General features: G+C 46.5%; 1 protein-coding gene across 1 annotated transcript; it reads left to right on the top strand.

The window, feature by feature from the left end:
• Positions 1-74: 74 nt before the first annotated feature.
• VCP (valosin containing protein) lies at positions 75-23,184 on the top strand. The gene is made up of 17 exons (XM_050986525.1): positions 75-224; positions 5,079-5,190; positions 5,572-5,744; positions 7,507-7,649; positions 10,801-10,931; positions 12,630-12,761; positions 13,177-13,279; positions 15,006-15,139; positions 15,783-15,918; positions 16,911-17,023; positions 17,615-17,779; positions 17,883-18,005; positions 19,065-19,277; positions 20,538-20,846; positions 21,710-21,865; positions 22,192-22,346; positions 22,728-23,184. Exons 1-17 carry the CDS (start codon positions 208-210, stop codon positions 22,831-22,833), a joined length of 2,421 nt encoding a protein of 806 aa, XP_050842482.1. The 5' UTR covers positions 75-207; the 3' UTR covers positions 22,834-23,184.
• Positions 23,185-24,987: the final 1,803 nt, after the last annotated feature.

Consider the following 24,987-nt stretch of genomic DNA (forward strand, 5'->3'; position numbering starts at 1 on the left):
ATTTCCGATTGGCCGGCGCACTCTGTTGCTAGGCAGGCGAGGCGGCGTGGGCGGGGCTCCCCTCGCCGATGAGTCGGCGCTGAGGCTCAACCAGCGCGGACGCCCCGAACTCTCTGCCTGCCGCCCGCGACCCCCGCGACCCTCCGGACTCCCCGCCCGCCCCGAGGAGCCGCCGTCCGCCGCCCCTTTCCCCCTCCCCGCAGCGCCATGGCCTCGGGATCCGAGTAAGTGCGGGCCCCGCTGCCTCGCCGCGGCCTAGGCCCCGCCGCGGCCTGGGCCCAGTCCGGCCTGCCCGCTACACCCGGGGCGGCCCGCGGGCCCCAGGCGGGTGAAGGCGGCGCCGGAACGGGGATGAGCCGCTTCCCGCCGTCCGCCCCGCCACGGCCGGGCCTGGCCGGGAAGTGTCGAGTCATGGCGGGGGGGCGAGGCCGGGCCGGGCCTCCCGCCGTGCCTCCGCCGGGCCTAGGGCCGCCCGCCCGCCGGGTCCTGAACTACAGCGGGCTTTTTTTTCTAGACACGTCCCGGGCTCCTTCTGCTCGCAGCGGCCCGGGAGCCGGGGCTGGCGAGTGACTTGGCGCTAGCCGAGGCAGACATGTTGTGCCGGGCATGGCCGAGGCGGTCGGCGGTGTTTCCGTCTCGGGTGTCTTGCCTCACTCTTGTTGGCTTTGCTCAGTTACAGGCTAAGGATCGTCTTCCGTGCTCCCCAGGAGTGAGTAACAGTCTCCGCACGCAGCCCACGTGCATTTTGAGAGCAGTAAAATAGAATCCAAAAATAAATTTTCCCAATCCAGAAATACTGAAAGTGACTTTTTGGCTTCGGTAGAGGCACTTTTGGTCCCATTTAGTGCATTTTGGTGTTCTTTGAGTAGTTTTTCCCTTTTTTTAACAACTCCTGGAATCCAAAACTGCTTGGCCCTGCGGGGTCAGTTCCAGCGAGGTGTGCCAGGCATTCCGTGTCTGCCGTAGAAGTGACGTTCCCAGACCCCGGCTGTGCAGCTGGGCGAGGTTAAGAGTGTTTTTGAAAAGGGATTTCTACTTCAGCAAAGTTTTTCTCACCCACACAGGGACCAGGAAAAGTTAGTTTTCAGCTGGAACACGGTTACTTTTTAGATGCCATTTTTTGTGACAGCTGCTGGCAGCCATCTTGCTGAACCGAGCCTCAGCATCTGAAGTAGCATTCCAAAAGCTAAGGGAGTGTGATTTCTGAAGAGATCTCTGTTTCTTCTCCCAGCCTGTCTGAAACAATGTTAAAAACTTGACTTCTCCACAGTGTCTAAACTGCCCCCTTGGTTGTCTTACTTCAGTGTCTGTAGTCACCACATACCTCAGATACTTAACTTGGGGTTAAAAGTCCTCCATGACTTTTTTTTCCTTTAATACCTGCCTGGGAAAAGCAGTTCAGACTGTGAATCAGATGTTCAGATTGGTAAGAAATTGCTCACAGGTTTTATCTGGGAAGTGATTTCACAAGGATGGTATTAAAAAGTCACGGCAGTGCGCAGAAGACGTGGTTGATTTCACTTTCGTTACTGCAGCTGGAATCATTCTGGGAAGTGCCTTTTTCCTTATTTTTAGCACAGACTTGAAGGAACAGCTTGTTTCCTTACTTTAAATGGGGCTTTGGAGGTTAGTTATTGTTTTCAGAATGTTCACTAATTGGTAACGACTTTCTGTTCTTCATACCCTGCCCTGTGACGTCTCTGGGCATTATCAGTTGTTGAACAAGGGGAGCTCTTACATGGAGAGGAACCACTGACTGGTGTAATTAAGTCCGTGAAGCTGTGTCGGGGAGGCTGAGGTTGGATGTCAGGAAAAGGTTTATCCTGAAGGTGGTTAGTCCCTGGAACAGGCTCCCCAAGGAAGTGGTCACAGCACCAAGCCTGGCAGAGGTCAGGAAGCATTTGGACAATGATCTCAGGTACATGGTGTGATTGTTGGGGCTGTCCTGTGCAGGGCCAGGAGTTGGGCTTGACAGTCCTGATGGGTCCCTTCCAGCTCAGATTATTCTGTGAGTCTGTAAGTTGTAGGATGTCCCCCTGGTCCTCCCATGTGCGAAATGAGGCTGTTGAACTGCATTACTGAGAGAGAAAAGGAGGCTGAGGGAGCCTGTTAATGGTTGGCCTTTGGGGCTAATACATGTTCAGTTTTATATATGTCTTGCACTTTATGTGCAAGCTTGGCCATGTGCTGTGCTGGTGATTGTGTCCTTGCTTTTTCTATCTCCTGTCTAGAGGCAGCTTAATACAGACCTTGGATTACCTTTTAATTTCAAAACAGCTCTGAAGCTAGGCTTTGTGTTCATTTTGTCTCTTTGTTAAGCCAGGAAAAGAAAGGGGTGAGAGGGAAAGCATGTGAGGGAGCTGACAAACTGGGTAGGTCAGGGAGGTGATTTGGAGGGTTTCCACCAGGCTGTCTCTGACCAGAAGCCATCAAGGAGCTTTAAAAATTACCTGGGTTAGCTTTCTATCCCTGTCCTTTCCCAAAGTTTTCTGTCAGGAGAGAATCCCAACCCACGCCTTAGGCTTTCCTGCTTGGTATTTTCTGTTTGTGCTCTCCTTCCCGCAGTTAGTTATTGCAGTTTGTCTGACTATAGTTAAGGTGCACAGATCTCTTTTGCCCTGTTATTTCAGCTGCAGCATGAGGAACCCCTGGAGAGATGCAGTGAGGGCAAATGGTGATGATAACAATATTGTAAATTGCTGCTGAAAGATGGGTAGTGCTTGTCTGTCTAAACATTATCCTTGTCTGCAGGAGAAATGACATCATTTCTGTGCCTAGCTGATGTGTAATTTTGTTGCACCTTTGTTTTTTCCTCTGCAGACCTGTCGGGTCAGAGCGCTGAAGCTGACCCTGCGCATTTAGCTCCCTGGATGCTCTTTCTTGTACGCTTTTATTCCATTTTTAATGCCTCCAATCCTTTTTGATCACTCTGAGTGCATCTGATATTGATCCAGCCCTCAGTTCTTAGGGAACTGTAGGTTCAGTTCTTCCATACTAAAACTTTTTTCTCCTATGTAGCATAACCAAGTGGATTCTTGCTGTGTTCTTCTGCACTACTGGATGTCAAACGTCCTCTCCAGCCTTTTGCAACTTTTGTTTTGTGTAGAGTGTGGCTTGAAAAGCTTCCAGTTGTTACCCAGTTTCTCTACTGTTTGTTTTTGATCGGGTGTTCCAGGCTGGGTTTTTGCCTATAATAGCAGTCCCTGCATCCCAAGGGACAGACACTTAGTTTCAGCAACATTTCACATAGCCAAAGTATGGCAGTGGTTTCTAATCAATAGGCCCTGGGATTCACATCTTGTGTGCAGAGGTAGGAGGTACAGTCACACTCTGGATAACCTAGATAATGGGTATTGTGTCTCTCTGGTGTCCCTTGGCTGAAATCTTGAAATCTGTTTGCTGGGTTAGTTTCCAGTGGCCAGGAGCTAAAGAGGAGGCAAAGTCCTTACAAGGAGGACTTGCCTTATGCAAGTCCTTATGCACTGTTTAACCATAATCTGCCCTAATAATGTATTTGTTCAGTTTACTTACTGCTTTCTCAGTTTTCCTGGAAATTTCAGACTTTTTAGGAGTCACAACAAGACCCACGTTTCTAGATTGATTGTGGAATTCAGGAGTGCTTTCCAGGATGTATCCAGCAACTTTTATTGTGTCCTTTTTTGCTCAGACAATAGGTCTTACCTCTTGCACTCTTTAATAAAGAGAGGAAAAAGGTAACTTTCAATAGTGCTGGCAGTCCAGGAAAAAATCTTCTACAACTTTTGTTCGCTTAAAATAATGTTGCCTGTGGTTTGCAACATGTTTCCTGTGATACCAGTGTTTAAGGGAAGCTTGAAAACCTTTTGAAAGCAAGCTGGCTGCTCTCATGGGCTTGCTTGGTATTGTTTCCCCTTTTTACTTGGCAGAGAAGGGAGCCAGCACTGCATAGTCTGTCTTAGAAAAGCCTCTGCTTTGAGGTGGGGAGGGACCTGCGTAATATCCCACCATAGGTATGTCACCCTGCTCTGATGGACTCTTAAAAATGCACTGAACATGCCAAGTGCTGCCATTTCCACTCAAGGATTGGTTTCTTTTCATCACTCTGTCTCTAAAAGGGTGAGATGGAGCCAAAGTTATGGCTGCTGCCATTGTCCACAAAACTCCCTACTTTTTGCCAGTGCTTGCTGCTTGCTTAGGTGAGGGAAGGACTTTATTTTCATTTATTTTCTTTCAAAATCAAGTCAGACTATGCAAGGTTTTCTCTTCTAACCCTGGCACAGCCACACACTTGGAGAAAGTAGTCAGCCCACTAGGGGAAGCTACAGCAGTCCACCCCTGTTGTGTGTGGCTAATGTACAGCTTTCAAGAGCTTCTCTAGAATGAGTTTGTTCCAGTTCATACTCTGTCATAGAGTGAATTATTTGCTGTATTAGATTTTGAAGGAGAACAGTTAATCTGCTCTTCTTCCATTTCCTTGAGCTGTCACTTGCTTCATTTTGTCAAGGGAAGTAAATTATCTCTTGTATTTCTTGTGACATTATAGGCCAGAGCTGTGGTGACTTTTGGGACGTTGTGGAAAATAGGTAAAAACCCCCAGCACAAAATCATTTTCTGTGAGCACTTGAATATTTCTGCAGCTTGCTAGGTTTAACAAACAGGCATCAACAGGCTAAACTCTTCCTGTCAGGGTTGCCGCAGCATTGTTCTTTAATGCCGCTATTTATCTGGGATTTGACAACAAATAGACTTGAACTTTTGTTTTGTTGGCAGCAGTTACATGTGATTTCAGATGAGTCTGACTAATTCATTGAGGCGAAACATCTTACAGTCAGCAAGATCTCACTGACCACTTCTTTTCATAGATGGTTTCATAGCTGTATCCATTGGAAGCTCATAGTTACATTTACTGACAGAAAACACCCTCCCTTGAACTCCTGCAACTGGTCCCTGGGAAGTAATGTTCTCCTTTGTTCTACAGACAAGTAGAATTTATAAAAGACAAGACCACAAAGAAACTTTTAGAAAGTGGAGATGAAAACAAGGGGTGGCTGCGCAGGGCCGGTATCATGCAGGCTCATAAGCTGTGTTTTCTCTCCCAGCTCTAAAGCCGATGACTTATCGACTGCTATTCTGAAGCAGAAGAACAGGCCCAATCGGTTAATTGTTGACGAAGCCATCAATGAAGACAACAGTGTTGTGTCACTGTCCCAGGTGCGTCATCTGTAGAGGCAAAGCATTTAATCTGGTAGTTTGCAAGCTGTTGCTGTCTATTAACTTGAGCTGTAACTTTGCAAGATGAGTACAAGTGTTTGCATCAGAAGCTACAGCTGTTGCCACTGAGGGAGGGTTGTCTTGTTTCCTGACACTCCTCCTTGACAAAATACTTTTTGAGCCTCAGTTTGTAGGATTCATTTGAGCTTGTGCCCTTCCTCTGGTTTCAGAATTAGCTCTATACTACTGTAGTAAGAGTCTCTGTCCTCTGTGTTTAGTTTATCACTTTCAAGGTGTAATTTCCAAAGTCAAATAACTCTCTTTCAAATACTTGAATTCCTGCTTTTTCAAAATCTTGTTCTAACACTTTGCTGTTTATAGGCAAAGATGGATGAACTGCAGCTGTTCAGAGGAGACACTGTCCTGCTCAAAGGAAAGAAGAGGAGAGAAGCAGTGTGCATTGTTCTGTCAGATGATACCTGCTCAGATGAGAAGATTCGCATGAATAGGGTTGTTCGCAACAACCTGAGAGTGCGCCTGGGTGATGTCATCAGGTGAGGACACAGAGTTACCTATGGAAAACATTAGCAGCATCACACATTATCTCATAGTATCTGAGCTGCCCTACTGCAAAAGCAAGTTAAAACCTGTTAGAAATGAATGCCAGAAAAAAAGTGGAACAGACAAATAACAAGATTAAAAATGCCCCGAGGATGTTTATGCTCCAGTTTATGTTGTAAAATCATTATTAAATTAAGAATGCTTAAAAAATGTTCCAGGGATTTTGTTGTGCAGCACTTGTGGGAAGTAGAATCATAAAATGATTTGAATTGGGAGGACCTTAAAAGTTGTAGTAAAACTTGGAAATACGTATCTCTGCTTACAGTAGACAGGTTCCATTCTGTGATGGAAGTGGGTAGAACAGTAGCACATGAGCATTTCCTGAACATAAAAATGGTAGTTTGCAGGTTTAAATACAGGAGGGCTAACAGCTTCTCCTCCTCCTGAGCATTGTCTCTGGGCAAATGAGAGCCTGGTTCTGACACCAGATTTTCTGAAGTGAAATCTGTGGTAATTTTTAAATGCAAAATGTGTTTCATACAAGGTTAGTAGATGAGAGAAATAAGGCTGTTCACCTGTCCCTCTACCTCTAAAAATGCAAGTTTTAAACACTGCTGTAATTGGTTCAGAATGGTGCTTTGTGTCTTTGGATTTAAAATACAGGTGAATTCTTAATTTAAGCTGATGTGAGATTCCTGTTGGAGTCTCTTCTAATGTGACAGCCCATGCTCTCGTCTTCTCTGTTAGCACTGCGTCCGTAGTGGTTCTCAGCTTCCCAAATGTGTTGCCAATTGTCTTGATTCATTGTGAGGTCAGGGAATTTTCACTCACTTGACAATCTTTAACTGCTTATAGTGTTACTGTGTCCCGGTTTCTGCCAAAATCCAGATTAATATGTTGACTCTTCCTGATTGTGGTGTGTCAAATATTTTCCTTCTGGGACAGTCTCTTCACTTTTACCCTTTTGCTGTGTTCTCTCTGTAATGCACATAGTAAAAGAACCCATTAGGAGTCTCTAATAATCAAGTGACATATCACATATGAAAAGCTGTGTGCTCAGCTGCAGTTCCTTGGCTTTTCTTAGCTGATGAAGCCAGTTTCTGCCACAGCTAGATACTTTGAGCTGTTGCTACAGTAGGCTGTTGTGCTACATTGCAAAATAACTGTAGCATGTATTTAAAAGGGGAAAGGGCTTTCACCCTTTTACCTACTCATCAGCCCTCACAACTTGGGACTGACCTACACATGGCTGCAAAGGTATTTAGCCCTGGTTGGTACTGGGAGAGCCTTTGCTAGGAATCAGGTTTGTCAGCAATAGGGCTTCTGGGCACCGCAGTGAGAGAGAGGAGGGAAGAAAGTGTTTTCCCCAACTCACTTTTCCTTGCAGTTAGTTCTCCAGTAGCTTTTTCATATAAAAGCTACCTCATGACTCTCACAGGTCTTTAGGCTACATTAGAGATGTGTGAATGTGGAGAGGGGCTCTGTAGAAGAGCAGAAGAGTAGGAGGAAGTTATTAAACTCTCCAGTGGTCTTGGACAGGGCTGAAAGGAGTGAAGGCAAGTGTGTGCTGTGAAGACTAGCTCTTGGTGGCTATGATTTTTGCCTTGTCAGCACTGAAATATTTCTGTGTGGGTAGGAAGTCTCACCAAGGCTTTTGATGGTATTTGGATGTTTTTTCCTGGGAATGTCTTTTCTTGTCCAGGTGTAACACTGAGGTGTAAGTCCAGCACTAACTGGAGTTTTCTTCTTCTGCAGCATCCAGCCTTGCCCAGACGTGAAATATGGCAAACGTATCCACGTGCTGCCAATTGATGACACAGTAGAAGGGATCACAGGGAATCTATTTGAGGTCTATCTCAAGCCCTACTTCTTGGAAGCTTACAGACCTATTAGGAAAGGTAACAATGCCTGTCACTGAAGTCCTCATGGCCACAAGTGTGAGCTAGTCTTGAGACTAAATACAGAGAATTTCTAGAAACTTGCACAGATCTCCATGAAGCATTAGACCAGCATCTGCTGGGAGAGATTTTGCTAGAGGTAATTTAAATTTTCCATAATCTTCAGAAGGAGTGATTGCTGCTGCTGGCTGGCAGAGCAATTTGGTAGTTCTCCTGCATTTTTTTAGCTATAAGAGATAGGAGAACATTAAAAAAGCTCAGGTGTAACTTGGGAGAAAATCCCATTAAACTAAGTTGCTACCATGTGATGTAATTGGTGACTTGCCTACATATTAATCAGTTGGTTTGGTTTATGTTGTGCTTATCCAGTTTCATCAGAGTCCATCCTTCATTAATGTGATAATTGAAGGGGACTCAGGTTCAAACCACCACATCTGGAGTGGTGGAGTCGGCTGCTGTGAGGTGCTGAATGTGGTGATGTGCATATAGCTGCCATAGAAGTGATCATATGCGTGTTATGTAACAATTACCATCATGCAATTTAGTTAATTTCCTACTCTCACCTAAAATCAAATCACATTGACCCATACGCTGGGCTTTTCCATCCTCCCACATCACCCATGAAATGCACACAGGTCCTTGAGGAAAAGCAGAACAATGTGTGGAAAAGTAGATCCATGCGTTGTTTGCCTTTGCCTGAGGCAGTAGTGACCCAGACTGTTTATCCCAGCATTTTTTTTTATGTGCACTACAGGAGCTTTGTCTCCTTCTACAGCATGAGTGTTGGCTGGGGAGGGGCAGTCACCAGGTGGCTTTTGCTAAATATGTGTCCCAAAGTTTGCTGGTCCCACCAGCCTTTGCTCTTCATGTCGTCATGAGCAGTCCATTGCATCATTTGGTTTTCCAGAGGCTATTGCATGATAGGGAATGCAGTGCACCTTCTGAAAACCGTGCTTTGCCTGTCCCTGGGAATGGAGTAGCCTCAGTGCCTGATGTTTTGTCATCAGATCCATTTTTTCCTCTTAGAATATGGAATAATATGGAACAGGCCTCCAATGTGCTGCACCAGGTCCCAGCATGTTGCAGTGATTTGTGTCTTTCTGGAACTGCCAGCCTGACAGCACATCTTTTTCCACATATTTATTAGTTTTTCAGGATTCTACACTTGTTTAGGAATGAAATTCCAAAATGTTTTAGGTAGTCACTGGCCTGGACACTTTCCCCTCTGGGTGATGTTCTTAAATATATTAACTGTAAACAAGACCTGAATCACATTCAGCGGCATGCTGTTTCACAGCACCAAGCTTGCCAGAATTCCAGAAGCGTTTGGACAATACCCTCAATCACATGGTGTGATCCTTAGACCTGTCCTGTGCAGGACCAGGAGCTGGACTCAGTGATCCCCATGGGTCCTTTCCAACTCGGTAAATTCTGATAAGAACCAGCCTGGCTTCAGGTCTATTGAAAAGATGTTAAAAATCTTTAAAATGCTCGAATGCTACTGTAATCAGCCTGGCATCAGAAGACATCGGGAGGGAGATGTAGTAGAGGTGCAGTTCCCAGTGGTTCCCAGTGGATGGCTCCCTACAGAGCCGATGGTAGTGCCCAGTTCACTACTCAGATTCATCTCAGGAGCAGCAGCTCCATCTCATCATAAGCCACTACTGCAAAGAACAACACAAAGATCACATTAGCCCAGGCAGCAAGGGAAATAAACCTCACCACAGGGGTCACCTACACCCAGTATTGAAAACACACCCTGAGAACAAGCATGGATAAACACTGTCACCAGCTACTATTATATTCTGAATGCTTATAACAAATTTAGCTTAACATGTTCTGCTCAGATCTGTTGTTATGCCAACCCTTTTTCCCTGTGCTGGCTGCCAAGAAGGACTGTTGTCCTTTGATCCCAGCATGTGACTACATATCAGATAGCTACTCATTCTGCACCCAGCCATGGGATGGGAAGCAGATCAGGAAAAAGGAGAAACCTGTGAATTAAGAATATTTTTGTAATTGAAGCAAAGTAAAATAGATTTTTTGTTATATATATATATATATATATATATATAATTTATATAAATAATAATAGTAATAATAATAATAGTAGTAGTAGTAGTAATGGAAAAGACAGGGGATGAAACCCAAAAAGACAGAAAGACAGGTGTTGCACAACACCTGGGACAGTTGCTCATCACCTGCTGAATGATGCGCAGCCTGTCCTTCATCAGTGTGTGATGTCTCCCAGTGGAATCCCCACAGTTTATGCACTGGGCATGGTGTTCTATGGCAGGGAATATCCCTTTGGGCAGTTTGGGTCAGCTCTCCTGACCATGCCCCCTCCTGCTTTCTTGTGCCCCTGCTCCCTGGCAGAGCCTGGGAAACTGACCAGTGCTTGAGTTAGGCTAAACACTGCTGAGCAACAGCTGAAACATCAGTGTGTTATCAGCATTATTCTCAGCTGAATCCAAGCACCAGACCAGTTACTGGGCAGAAAATGAACTCTGTCCCAAGTGAAGCCAAGACATGAATACCAGCTGGCACCCTGAGTAAATTAATTTTTTGGAGTAATTGAAAGAATAATTGGGAGGGTGAGGGGTAAGTAGAAAACCAAGCACACTTTTGGGGTTGTGTTCATAACACTTCCAATGTAACGTAGCTGAAAGTACACTACAGACACAAGTGGAAGTTTTCCAGGGTCTGTAGCCCAGTGCAGCCAGGAGTCACAGTGCAGTGTTACGTATTATTCTGCTTCTGGAGACAAAAAGTTATAACTAGTATCAACTAGTTACAATAAATTCAATTTTTTTTTTAATTGAGTTAGGGCTTTTTGCCTGTTCTAAAAATATTAAATTGAAACTGTATGGGGAAAAAAAGTGATTTTTTTGCCTTTGTGGTTTGTATTTGGGCAGGGTATTCTTTTCCATTGTTTGCTGGTTTTTACTGAATGAAATTTGAGAACTGAAACAGTGCTCAGGCTGTTGCAGTGGATGCAGCTCTTGAGTTTAACATGCAAAGCAGCGTTATAAAGGCCACAGTGTCTGCCTGTGTGACCAACTTCCTTAAACTCTTGGGCTGCTGTTTGTACAGGGGTTGTTGTTTTGCAGATATGGGTTGCACCACACCACTGACATGTGGGGTTTTACAGGTGACATCTTCTTGGTGCGTGGAGGGATGCGTGCAGTGGAGTTCAAAGTGGTGGAGACAGATCCAAGCCCGTACTGCATAGTGGCTCCGGACACAGTGATCCATTGTGAGGGAGAGCCCATCAAACGGGAGGTGAGCAGAACCCTGCCATGTGGTGCTCCTGCTGGATCTCCTCTGTCCAAAGCCTGTTTCTGGGACAGTGCTTGAGGGCAGCAGTGTTTGCAGTTTCTGTTTTGACATTTTATCTACTGAATGTAAGGGTCAGAAACTCTGGTTTCAGGAGATGTGCTGCTGCTGAAGGCAGTCAGAGAAAGATACTTCCAGTGTCTTCCTCTTATGCTGAAAGCATCAGGGGGTAGGTTTGCTGATGAGATGCCATGCTTTTGCAGCAGCTGTTCTGCATCTGCTTCCACATATTTTACACTGTGCTTGGATAAATCTTTTGATTCCAATGTTCCCTTGATCCATAGCAGAGAGAGCTTACAATGATGCTAAATTTCATGCCATGTGAAAAGAACGTAATGGGCACTTTTTCCAAGAGAAATTTTAAATCCTCAAGTGATTTACATTAAAAAAATAAAAATTCCCCAGTTCATTAAGGTGTCTAGCCTTGAGTGTTGCAACCTTGTGGCTGCCTCAGGGGCTTGTCTAACAGGTTTTGGTGACTTTACTGTACAGAGTAGGAAACCTGAGGGAAATGAGCTGAGGTGGTTGTGTACTTCATAGAATAAGTACCTTATTCTGCCTGCAAATAGTGTGAGTGCTGGTTTGTTGTAAGCTGCCTTCTGAAAAACACCTCTGTGACCCTTGTGAGACTACACCTGGGCATTCCATGAATCCCACTTGGACTCTTAAGTCCAAAGCAGAGATAGACGGGAGTAAGTTCAGCCAAGACCACAAAAATTATGAGGAGATGGTGGTCAAGAATGAAGGAGGAAGGACTGGTTGCATGATGCAGCCTGGAGAAGGGGAGGTGAAGGCCTACTGACAACTGCCTGATGGGATGGGATAGATGACCAGGCTTCTTCTGAGAGCTATGCGTAGGGACATGACTGGACACACTAATATAAGCTAATATAAGGGGATCAAGGGAAATTCCCAGTAGATACTTGGAAAAATGTTTTCCCCAGTCCTGGAGCAGAGCCCAGAGAGGGCAGAAGTCTCCAAAATTGAGACCTTCAGTGCTTGTTAGGTCCAGCCCCTGAGAGACCTAACTGAAGCAGCTGAGACTTGAACTGAGCCTCTCTGAGATTCTAGGCTGTGTTATTATTTTAGTGTGGCCTAAATAACTGAGGCCAGTAAAGGTTTGGATGGGTGAATGGATGGATACTGTGAGGGAAGAGTTGGTTGCAATTGATCTTATCCATATGTCTGTACCTTAATATTCTCTGCTAATTGGAGTCGGTCTCAAAAGGTAACACTGCACCTGAGTAACTAACTGGCAGTTGAATAGCCAAATTGTTAGATAGCATTTACTCTAAGGAGTAAGTATATTTTATACTGACATTGTCTCTTGTTACTTCCATTAGCCCCATCAAAGAGTCACAGAGCTTGTTTTGTGTTAAGAGTCTGTAGGGAACCTGGCAGCAGAGGCTGTCATTCCAGAGGGTGGGCTTCAGTGAAGTCTGAGTACGTGCAGGCAATTCTCTTTATATGTCTGGGAAGACAGAGCTAAGAAACAATTATAGAAGACATCAGGAAGACTTGAAAGGGAGAATCTCAAGACAGGCAAGAAATGTCTAAAAAGCCATATTCCTGGCTTCTGTAGACTGGGAGGGGTTGTTGAGCTATTGTTTTCACTGAGATGTTTGATGTATTTCCTCCGGGTAGGATGAAGAGGAGTCGCTGAATGAGGTGGGCTATGATGACATTGGTGGCTGCCGGAAGCAGCTGGCTCAAATCAAGGAGATGGTGGAGCTTCCCCTCCGACACCCTGCTCTCTTCAAGGCCATAGGGGTGAAGGTATGTCCCCACGTGCAGGTGCATAAGTGGGCTTGCCCTGGGAGATGTCTCTCCACGACAGAGATGTAGGAGGTATTGGAGAGGGGTATAAATGATTTGTGGTGTGGGTTTTTGTTTTTTTTTTTAATGCTAGTCTTTGGAAGGTATTTGCCTACGTGTTCTGGACACAGACTGAAACACTGGCAGCTTGTAAAGCAGAGTGATGCTTTGAATCAGCGCTGCCAGTTACTGGCAAGGTTTTTGTTGTGTGTTGTGTGAAGTAGTAAAGGGTGTTGATAGCAGTGCTGACATGGCAGCTGTTGCATGAGTTTGCATCACAATTTCAGACTGGCATTATCAAATGCTTACAAATTCACTGTGAAGCTACTTAAGCAGTCAGATACTCACAGCCTAAGTCCCTTGCCTTTGTCCTCAGCCTCCACGTGGGATCCTGCTGTATGGTCCTCCTGGCACTGGTAAAACACTGATTGCCCGAGCGGTGGCCAACGAAACAGGGGCTTTCTTCTTCCTGATCAATGGTAAGTTTTGTGGCTGCTTTGGCCCCAGGTCTGCTGTGTGCTCAGTTGTCCCTCTTATGGTAAGGAATGGTGTTAACAGGGCTTGTAGAGCCTTGTCTTCCTTACATCCTTCCTTACCTCTTTTAAGCATGTCTGTGGGGACACTTGGAAGCCCTTTGTGTGGAGCTATGTGTAGTGGCACTTCCCTGAAGCTTGATTGTGTTGTAGCAGAGTGCTTAGAAGATTGTGCTGAGACACAGGGATTTGGTGTCTGTCTGTCCATTTGTGTTGGTGAAGGCAGAACTGGCAGGGCTTCTGGGTTTGCTCCCACCATGTTCCATTCAGAAAAGAAGCTGCTGCTGTGGATTTCTCTTTTCCCTCAAGTAAAGCACAAAGGCCTCTTTTGTTTCACAGTACATTATTTGGAAGGAACTTCCCTGAAAGTTCCTTCCAAATGAGATCCTTTGGACTTAGCTACTAGTGACAGAACTCCTATTGATAAGTCTCACCTGTAGCACTTGAGGTGGCTGCTAGTTGATACCTAGTAAGGACTAGATTCTGAATTTTCCACACTGCTTTTCTGTTCCATTTTATTCAATGCTGGAATAAGAGAACGTTTTTACTGAAGGAATGCAGCTTTTCTTCTCCAGTTTCAATCATGTGACAGTATAACACAGCACAGCAGTGACCGGCAGTAGGATTAGAGACTTGCTTTTATCTCAAGAGAGTGGATGTAAATGGGCTAATTTTAGCCGCATGTCACCCTGTCATATACTTCCTCAAGTGTGTGGAAGCTGTCACTGAATGCTAATGCACCAGCCATTTCTTTAGATGCTTGTACTTCTATTGCATAATGAAAATAACACTGTCAGAGTTAGCCATGCATTCGCTGCCTGCTGGCCCCAATCCGGAGCTGCAGGCAGTGCTGCAGACAGAGCTGATAAGAGCTGGTGAGTTACCTGTAATGAAATACTCAGAGCACCTGCCCACACCTGTGTCTCTGCAGCTGGCAGCTGTCTGTGCCTGAGGGTTAGGTTTATTTTTCTTGGATCCTTCAGAAGCATAATTTCTCTTCATTACCACTGCCATGAGCATGATAGCAAAATCTGTAAAAACAGAATAAATCTCTAAACCTGCATTAGTGTTCAGCAATTGTAGATGTCAGGGGAATGCTGTCCATCCATTTGGGATCAGTGTTCTTACACACCTTAATTTTGTATTTAACCTTCGAGAGGAGATGGGAATTGTGTTTTTGTTCGTTTGTGGTTGGTTGTTTTGACTTTTTTAAACTAATTTATAGGATCATACAGAGGTAAATGTATACGTGTGTAATGTAAGCTAAAGATGGCTTCATAGAGCTTTTTCCTTCCCTCTCCTGGTAATTCATCACCTTATAATTTGATTGCTTCTCTTGCAAGCTAGGACTGGCATTAACTGTGTGTGGTGGCACATTACAGAGAAGCTCACCAAGTGTGAAATAGGGTAAGGAAAGAGGCAGCTAAAGGTAGCTCATTGTCTAGTGCTGCGTTCTCTTAGAGTAAACTGGAAACACCAAAATAATGATAGAAACTAATTCTGCATGCTGGTCTTGCCTTTCAGCTGCAGATTTAGTGAATTTGATTGATAGTGTTTGCTTTGGCTTGAAATATAGCTTGTCCCATGTGGATGTTGTACTAAAAATATTCAGCTGCGTGTTTTTGGGGCTATCTGCCTCTCTTCTGAGTGGCACAGCATTGCTGTTTTTTAGGTCCTGAGATCATGAGCAAGCTGGCTGGTGAGTCTGAGAGCAACCTGAGGAAAGCCTTTGAAGAAGCAGAGAAGAATGCTCCTGCCATCATCTTCATTGATGAATTGGATGCCATTGCTCCTAAGAGAGAGAAGGTAAAGAGAGCCTGTAGGAGGTAAATTAGCATGTCCTCCTTTTTTTTGGAAGCAGCTGGCTTGAGTCTCTGCTTTTCACAACAGAGTAGCATTTCTTTAACACCTGAATGTAGTATTGTCCACAAGGGTCACAGGATGAGGGAAGAGACGAGAAAGTTGACTCCATGTATCAGAAGCTTGATTTATTATTTTATGATAGATAATATATTAAAACTATACTAAAAAAATAGAGGAAAGGATTTCATCAGAAGGCTAAGCTAAGAATAGAAAAGGAATGAATAACAAAGGCTTGTGTCTGACAGAGGCAGTCTGCACAGGTGATCTGTGATTGGCCCTTAATTGGAAACAACCAGATGAGACCAATCACAGATTCCCCCGTTGCATTCCACAGCACCAGATAAGAATTGTTTACAGTTTGTTCTTGAGGCCTCTCAGCTCCTCAGGAGGGAAAAATCCTAAGGAAAGGATTTTTCATAAAACATGTCGGCGACACCTGAATTCATTTGGACACCAGGAGAGTTAGATACAGTTCAGGACATTTGTTACCATTTTGTGGCTGCTGTATCTGCCAGCTCCCATGCAGTGCTGGCTGCAGTGCTCCTTGTAGAGCTGTTGGTGTCAGTGCTGCTTTCTGTCCCCACAGACACACGGGGAGGTGGAACGTCGCATCGTGTCTCAGCTGCTGACCCTCATGGATGGGCTGAAGCAGAGGGCACATGTGATTGTGATGGCAGCCACCAACAGACCCAACAGCATCGACCCAGCGCTCCGGCGATTCGGTAACCGCCCCTGCCCTCTCTTCCCTATGCGTCACACACTTTGTGACAGGTCATGCTTCAGGGGCCCCATAAGGATTGAGCAGAAAGTCGTGCTGAACATAGGTTACATAAACTATTGACTTGTTTCCAGCTCCTTGCTAGAAATTATTTTCTGGGCTTACAGCCTTTGATGTCATTTTCTGTGCCATGTTAGGTGAGAATGTGTAGAAATAATACTTTGAAGTGGTAAAAGTGTGCTGGCCTGTATTAGGTGAAGCTATTTCAGGACACACTTAAGGAGGAAATGCCTGAGGGGATGTTCATGCATTAAATCACAGAAGGGTGTGAATTACCTGATTTGGGTTTCTTTTATTAATGAACAGCACAGTAGTTTCTGAGATTCAGGTCTTCAAAACGTGAATATCTGGTGTATGACCAGCTGGAAAAGTCTGTAATAGCAAACCTGTCAACTGTGCCAGGGGAACTGGCCTCTTAAATGTGTAGTGAGCCATTGGAAAGCACAGCTGTGGCTGGAGAAAAAGTAGAGGCATACATATCTTAGTGAATATTGCAGTGATGCCCTATTTGCCTCATGTGTTTCACCACTTGGGTAGTGCTGTGAAAGTTCTAAAAAATTAAATCTTTCAGTATTTTTGGACTCTTGTAATAAGGACACAAAGGTAGAAATAAACAAAAATATCTTATGGTATGTTGGTTCACTGAAGCCTATTTCCCAGAAATGCAGCTCAGAAGAAGTTACTAAATGTGCAATCCTCTGTGCTGTATAATCCCAAGGTCTTACTGTTCGTCTCACTTTCCATAAATGCCCAATACCTTTCTTCCTTCTCTGATCTGTCTCTTGTAATTTGCTGATAGATGTTGCAGGCAAACCCAAAACTCTCATGTTCTGATATTTTCTGGAAAACATCACCTTGTTTAGTCAGAGGAAGGCAGCAGCTGCAGCTCCTGTGGTGTGCAGAATCAACAGCTCAATTTGTGCTTGTACTCCCCAGGTCGTTTTGACAGGGAGGTAGATATTGGTATCCCTGATGCCACCGGGCGCCTAGAGATCCTGCAGATCCACACAAAAAACATGAAACTGGCTGATGATGTGGATCTGGAGCAGGTGAGTAGTGTGCCATTAGGAAAGCTTGTCTCGTTTCCCGTGCACTGTTTCATAGTGGAAGAATTGTTAAGGCTTTGATTGTACAAGTGGAGTGGCTTAATTAGAACAGCCTAGAACTGCATGAATGGGTGATTTGGGATTCCTTCTGACCAGTTTACCAGTGACCAAAAGTCCTCACTCACTAGTTAGGAATGGCATGGCTAAGTGAAACAAATGTGTATCATAACTATCTGGAAGTGTCTTGCCACTGTCATCCTGGGTTTGTTTGCTATGTCATTGCCTTTAAAAGTACATCATCCCTGAAAAAGCTAACACACAGCTGGGTGAGCATTGTGGTATCCCTGTACCACCTGTAAGGTAGATAGTTCCTGTCATCTCTGTTCTGAATGAAGAACTGCAGTCCTAATTCCATATGCATCTTGGATCTCTAGTAAGCAGTAGAAGGCACAGTGTCTTTGCCTGAGTGTTAGCACTTGTCTTGAATCTGCAGCAAAGCCCTGGTGTTGCTCTCCTCTCTTCCAAGAGAGGGACCAGAGCATGTGTTGCCCTTACTTCTATCCCTGTGAGTCACGATCAGTGCTCTGCTTTCAGGTGGCAAACGAGACCCATGGCCATGTTGGTGCTGACTTGGCTGCTCTTTGCTCAGAAGCTGCTCTTCAGGCAATCAGAAAGAAGATGGATCTCATAGACCTAGAAGATGAAACCATCGATGCTGAAGTGATGAACTCTCTGGCAGTGACAATGGATGACTTCAGGGTAATGCAGGAGTGCCCCATATTCTTCTGGGTGCAATTGCTTCTCTGAAGCAAAAGAGTGTAACATGTTACAATTCATATAATACCGTTTCTTCTAACAACAGTGGGCTCTGAGCCAGAGCAACCCTTCTGCTCTTCGGGAGACTGTGGTGGAGGTGCCACAAGTTACCTGGGAAGATATTGGTGGCCTAGAAGATGTAAAGAGGGAACTCCAGGAGCTTGTACAGGTAAGGCTTTACAACAGATTTTTTGCTTAGCCTGCTTAAAAATACAATAATAAAATCTAGAATATCTTTAGTTTCTTGTTTGGGCTGCAAACAGAGTAAATGTAGAGGCTTTATGGCATGTATTTATAATGGACTGTAAATACCATGCTGTTCCATCTTAGTGAACTTGGGGAGGAAGGTGCTGGGAAGCAGCGTTATGTTTTCCTGAGCTGAGTCTGCAGTGGCATTTGATGTGGGTGTTGTGCAACATGTATAAACAGCCACAGTTCTGCCTCTTAAGTGGAGACCACTGCTGAGAATCATCCTACATGGTAGCTGTATCTGGCAGGCAGGGGATGAAGGTGTCCATACAGAGAGCTTCTGAAGGGCTCCCCATCAGCCTTAGCACAGAGACAGGTGAGAAGTAATGTTGAAGCCCTCTACAAAAGAAAGGAACAGAACAAAATGTTGCAAATGATCTATAGAAACTCCAGGTGTCTGCACTGGCAGTTTGGATTGGATACATTCCTGCTTTCAGCTGGTGTTGTAGAAACATCCTGTCTGTGAATAAAAGAATCTAAATTTTCAGTCTAACTTTCTGATGTTAAAATCATCACCTGTCTTGTATATGACCTCGTTGCTGAGGATAAAGGCTCACATCAGACACCTTGCTGTCTCTGGAGAGTAGAGCAAATAGGTTAGGTAATTAGCTGTTCCCTTTTGCTTCTGCAGGGCTGAGTGAAACTGAGGTGTGCTGGAAAGTACTGAACTGGTACTTGGGAAAGTACTGAACTGTACTTAGTTCCTAAACAGGTTGTTTTAGGCACCTTTCCAAGGCAGTGTCCACTTAAAAACTGCAATGGCACCTGCCAGGGTCTTGAGTTTAATCCACCAGAAATCTCAGGTAGTGCTTCTGGTAGAACCAAAACTGACTCAAAGAAATGTGTCCCTTCCTGTGAAATAGGGCTTGGATTGGATTGGATGATCTTTTGAAGGTCCCTTGACATGAAAACCATTCTGTACATCGAAGGTAGCCTGTTGTGGCTCATTATAGGGGGTTTTTGTTTTGTTCTCTTTCAGTACCCTGTGGAGCACCCAGACAAGTTCCTCAAATTTGGCATGACCCCATCCAAAGGGGTTCTGTTCTATGGGCCACCTGGCTGTGGTAAGACACTGCTGGCCAAAGCCATTGCCAACGAATGCCAGGCAAACTTCATTTCCATCAAGGGGCCGGAATTGCTCACCATGTGGTTTGGTGAGTCTGAAGCCAACGTGCGTGAGATCTTTGACAAGGTAGGTGTTTCTGCTGCTCTCTGTGCTATCTTGGTGCTGAGGTATCCCCAGAACTTTGTCTCCACTGCATCTGTGTTACTGGTTCTTTGTGTCTTCTGTGTTTTCCCCACTTGCACTGAGAGCAGGAGCTCTTTCCTGGTGTTGGAATGAATCCTCTTCAGCAACATAGCTCTTTTCCCTGACTGCAGTTGGCATCTGTCAGTAGAGGGTGATAAATTCCCCAGTGTCTTTGGCAGAGGCTGTGGTTAGGAGGGCTCATGTATACTCCACACCCCTGGAAACTTTGATTAATACCTCTTTAACTGTCATTATCTACAGATTTTCAGAATATCCTATGGGTTCTTGTCGTGCAATATACACAGAACTCACTTCTGTTCAGTAGTTCCAAAGAGTCAATTCCTGTCCCAGAAGGTGTCTGCATGGATTATCATGTGAATCCTTGCTCTTGTGGTGACGGACAGCGCTATTAGGAAAAAGCAGGAGAGTGGAGAAAAATTGAGGTGGGAGGGAACCTCAGAGACTGTTTTGTTCAGCTGTTTGTCCAGAGCAGGGAGGTAACTTTGAAATTTCTTCAGCTCAGGGAATTGAGTTCTGGGCATGTGTGAAGGGTGGAGAATCCCTGATCTCTCTGAGCCTGTGTGCTGGTGTTGGAGTGCTCATATTGTGACCAATTTCTTCCTTATTTCTTACTGGATTTTCTCAGCTGCTCACAGCTGTCTCCAGGTCAGGAGATTCCCAACACCCTCCAGGCTAGGGGCTGGATAGGTGTGCATGAGTGAGGGCTGCAGGCAGGCATCTCCTTGTGCCTGTGGTCTTTCCTCCTTTCACTGCACACTGTGAAGAAAGATCCAACTCCCCATAACTACGCATTAGGTAGCTGAAGACAGCAATTGGATTTCTCCTTTCCATTGTATATATCTCACCTGCTTCAGTGCCTGAATAACCAGTTGACATCTTCTTGCAGAGTGTTCTTGTCCTGCAAAATGGCTCCATTTTTCACTGTAGGCGTTGGAGTTACTGCTTTTCTGCCTGGTTCACAATGTTCCCACTTCAGGGAAACCCAACGTGTTGTTCAGAAGAATTTAATGGAGGGGTTGTGTGGCAGGAGACTGCTCTGGAGCAGCTCTTCCAAGCTCTCCTTGTGAAGAGCTTCTGTTTCTCTTGAGCTGTGTTAATGGTGAGGAAGGCTTAATATGAAGTCAGCGTGCTCATTGTTGGGCAGTATTAGCATGCAGTAATGGTGCCCACTGCTTTCTGCAGGCTCGCCAAGCAGCCCCATGTGTGCTCTTCTTTGATGAGCTGGACTCCATCGCCAAGGCCCGAGGCGGTAATATCGGTGATGGCGGTGGTGCTGCAGATCGTGTCATCAACCAGATCCTGACCGAGATGGACGGCATGTCCACCAAGAAAAACGTCTTCATCATCGGTGCCACCAACAGGCCAGACATCATTGACCCAGCCATCCTGCGCCCCGGCCGCCTGGATCAGCTCATCTACATCCCCCTGCCTGACGAGAAGTCCAGGGTTGCAATCCTTAAAGCCAATCTGAGGAAATCACCAGTTGCAAAGGTAGAATCTGCACCCTGACTGCTTCTGGCTTGGGTTTGCTGTGTGCTGCTTATGTTCCTCACAAGCTGTGGACAGCACAGAGGTTTGGAGGCTCATCTATAGAGTAGAATGGGAGAGGAAGCGGAAGCTCTGGGGTTAGGTGTCAGCAAAGCCAGAAATTAGACTGCAGGCGCAGCAGCTCTTTGTCACATAATGGAACCCCATTGCTGCTCATGGTGCAGGATCAGAAAAGCCTATTTTGGTGAGGTGGAAAATATTCTTGCACTCTGGGAAAAAAAATAAGTGTAGAATACACAGGTGTGAAATACAAATTGAAGAGGAGCAGTTGCAGTGAGTTGTTGCTGAGCCCTGTCATCGGCAAGAGCTGTGTCCCTTGCCTGGGAAGAGGCAATAATGCAGCTGAGAGTTAATCAAAGAAAAACAGACATGAAGTGGGAGCCCAAGCTTTTTTATGCCAAGCTTACCTACTAGTTTCAAAGAAGGTTGCAGTAATACCCTCTCAACTGAGGGGGAGGAAAGGAGGAGGTCAGCTGTCTTGGTCTGCTTGTGCCCCATCTCTGTTTCCAGTCTGATGGTGTTTGCTTGACTCCTCGTGCTGAGACCTGAGCAAGTCATACCCTAAATCTGTAAGTGCAGAGGCATTTACAGCCACTTTGTGGATTCTTGGTGGGTGTGAGGAGTGTAGCCTGCTTTCGTATGTGGTTAACTTTTCCTGAAAACGAGAATCTCAACAGCTGATCTTTCCAAAATTGGCCATAGTTAAGACAGCACCTTGATACCCTGGGATCTAAAGATACCTCTCTGTCACCTGGGGATATGAGGTGTAAAGCAACGGCCTCTCTTCCATTTTTATTTTTCTCTAGGATGTTGACCTGGATTTCCTGGCGAAGATGACCAACGGCTTCTCAGGGGCTGACCTGACAGAAATTTGCCAGCGTGCCTGCAAACTGGCCATCCGCGAATCCATCGAGAGTGAGATCAGGCGAGAGCGTGAGAGGCAAACCAACCCTTCTGCCATGGTGAGTGGTACACCGAACTCTCCCTACCCACATGCCTGAGGTGTGATGTGTTCCTCTGTCATCCTCGGGGATGAGTGGGCTCTTGTGCAGAGCGTGGAGCTGGAGCACTTTGTTCTCTTCTTGTGGGAGGCTGAGGACCCTCCTGGGATGCCTCATGGTCAGCATTGCTCAGGAGGTGCCTTCTGCAGCCCTGACTCATGCATACCTCTCCAGCCCCCGCCTTGGAGAGTGTTGGGAGCCTCCTAACCTGGGGGGAAGCTGTGAGCAGCTGTTGGGCCCGTGGAGCTTGGGCACACAGCTCACCCAGTCCCTCTGTCCTGCTGCAGGAGGTGGAGGAGGACGATCCAGTTCCCGAGATCCGCAGGGATCACTTTGAGGAGGCCATGCGCTTTGCTCGCCGCTCTGTCAGTGACAACGACATCAGGAAATATGAGATGTTTGCACAGACCCTACAGCAGAGCCGTGGCTTTGGCAGCTTCAGGTACCTGGGGGGTGTGAGGGCTGGGAAGTGTGGCTCAGCCAGCCCCCGAGCACAGCACTGGGGCAGCTAACTGATGGGTTCTGGGCAGCAAACCTCTTTGGCACTGCACGTTCTCATTCAACCTTGAGCACAGAGCACCGTGACACAGTGTGGCAGGTGTAGGCTGTTGGTGCACCTGAAGTCCCTTTCTTCCTTTACCTCAAGTGAGATTTTACAGCCAGCAGCCATGAGCCCTTTGACCTTCCCTAAATCTTCATCCCATTCCTTCTTGCCCATCCTAGTTGTCACTGGGGGTAGGCGCAGAGGGAGGGGATAGTGCTGAGCTGCTGGGAGGCTTTTCAACAGCTTCTCTTCTCTCCTGTCCTGCACTGCTGCATGCAGGTTCCCATCAGGCAACCAGGGCGGCGCTGGTCCGAGCCAAGGCACAGGAGGTGGCAGCGGGGGCAACGTGTACAGCGAAGACAATGACGATGATCTCTACGGTTAACTCGCTGTCCTCAGTAGACCAAACTCCACATCAGGCCACGTTGTACAGGGAAAAATCCAATGTTCAGTGGACTTTTGGCTTCTTCATTCCTCAGTCAGAACAGTGTAGCTGCACGTCAGACTTTGTACAGGGAATGTTTTCTGCAAACACAAATCCAGAGCGGTGTTCAGTTGGGAGGCAGACAGTGAATTAACAAGGAGGGGAACTGACATAATTTCTGAGAAATTTCTGTTCTAGTTTATGTGGCAGAATCAGCAGCTTTAGCAAGGGTACAACGCTAGCCTGTATTAAAAAAAATAAAACCCCACAAAAAATAATAAAAAAAATTAATAAAAATCCCACAAAACTCTAGCAAGGTCCTGGCAGTTCATTTGTGTGGTGCTGGCACTGTCTAAACCCTTGAGTCTTCCCCCTGCTGTGTACAGGGCCGCTCTTCATGCTTAACAGCTCTTAGCTCTGGTAATGGAAGTGTCTCTGCCTTGCCCTGGCTTGGCAGGAAGAGCCTGGCAGCATATACCTGCTGTTGCTCTTCCGAGGCTGGACGTGAGCTGTCAGGTCTCTTGCTGCTGTGGCTCTGCAACAAAGGATCTCTCCAAGAATTCCCATCTCATCCAGGCATGAGGGGCACTTGGAATGTCTCCGGGGTTGTGACACAGTGTGACACCACTGTGGCTGGGGAGAGAGGACCTTCAACACGTTCCATGTATCCCAGTTTCTGATGCTTGTCTTGGATCTCTGTTGGAAAGCTGGCCTTGTGTCATGATCCAGACTCAGTAGTTGGATTCTGATAATGGTTTTTCTTCCTTTTCACCTGTTCTGTCTCCCTGCCTTGCTGCTTCCTTTATTTTCCCTTCTGTGAACTGAAGAATGTGCTACTGCTGTACTTGGTTATTTTATGTCAGGGAAGCCCTGGGCCCTAGTGAGCAGGAGCAGGACAAGAGGCTGGATATGGCTGAGCCCTCAGCCTGAGGGGAGCAGTGGCTGTAGAACGCACAGAGCTGCTCTTAGGGAATGCAGGACATGAGGGTTTCTGCAAGGAGGGTAAAATGCAGCTTGTGTGGCACAATATTTCCCTGTGCCTTTGGGGCTGAGCCACGAGCGAGAGGGCAGGAGCTGTGGGGCTGGGCTGTGGGTTTCTGTCCCAAAGCCTGGCACATCTTGAAGGGCTCCGTCAAGCCATCTGTATTTAAGAGGAGAGGGTTTAATGGCAGAGGGACAGGACTGGGCGTGGTGAGAAGGGGCTTGTGCGAGCCGTGCGGTAAGCGCAATGAAATCAGGAGCGCTGCGTATAAATAGCACAACCCCTGGGGGGGAGGAGGCGGTGCAGGCCCCCGGGGGCCGGGCTGGCCGCTCACCTGCGCTGTCCTATTTGGGAGCTGTCTGCCGGCACCACCGTCCCTGTCCTCACAACACCTCTGCTGGGGAAATCGCTCCTGCTGGCTCCGGGGGGTACACTTGTGGCAGTAGGGTTGAGGCTGGGAGGACTGGTGCTTCCCCTCCCTCACGCCATCCCGTTTTTGAGTTAAACATCACCTTTCTGCTCTAGGGTTGATTCTCCTCCCTGAGCTCTTCAGGGACAGATACTAGCTTTGCTTTGGCCATCGGGAACCAGAGCCAGGTGCTTTCTGCCGCCTGGGAAAGGAGGTCTCCAGGACTCCCCAAAGCCTTCCACAGCTTGGACAGGGGCTTCTTCCTCACTGCCAGTGGGAGAACATCACCACCCAGATCCTCCTGGCATCTTTGTCTGCTGTGAAGACTGGGGCAAGGAGGGCATGGGGTGGTGGGGTGTGTGCCCCAGCTCCTGGCAGCCCAAATCTTCCCCACTGCCTCTCCAAGTTGCAAATGCTAATTGAATCCAGCAGAGGGACTGGAACACCTCCTCCTTTCTTCCCTGCCGTCTGTGGTACACAGCTCCCGGTGAGGGGACAGCACCCACAGCATTTCCAAGAGCATCTACCCTTGTTCTGAAGCTGTGTGGACCTGGTGGGAGGGCTAAGGGTGTCCCCCAGATCAGCACTCACAGCCCCCTCACTGTGAACCTCAGCAGTCCCAGGTGAGCAGCCAGCCCAGGACTGGGTTTGGCCCCAGCCCTGCCCCTTTCAGGACTCCTCCATCAGAGACCCTGGTGAGTCACTGCCAGGGCAAGAGCCTTTC

Source organism: Serinus canaria, chromosome Z, assembly GCF_022539315.1.
Source record: "Serinus canaria isolate serCan28SL12 chromosome Z, serCan2020, whole genome shotgun sequence".
Taxonomy (NCBI): Eukaryota; Metazoa; Chordata; class Aves; order Passeriformes; family Fringillidae; genus Serinus; species Serinus canaria.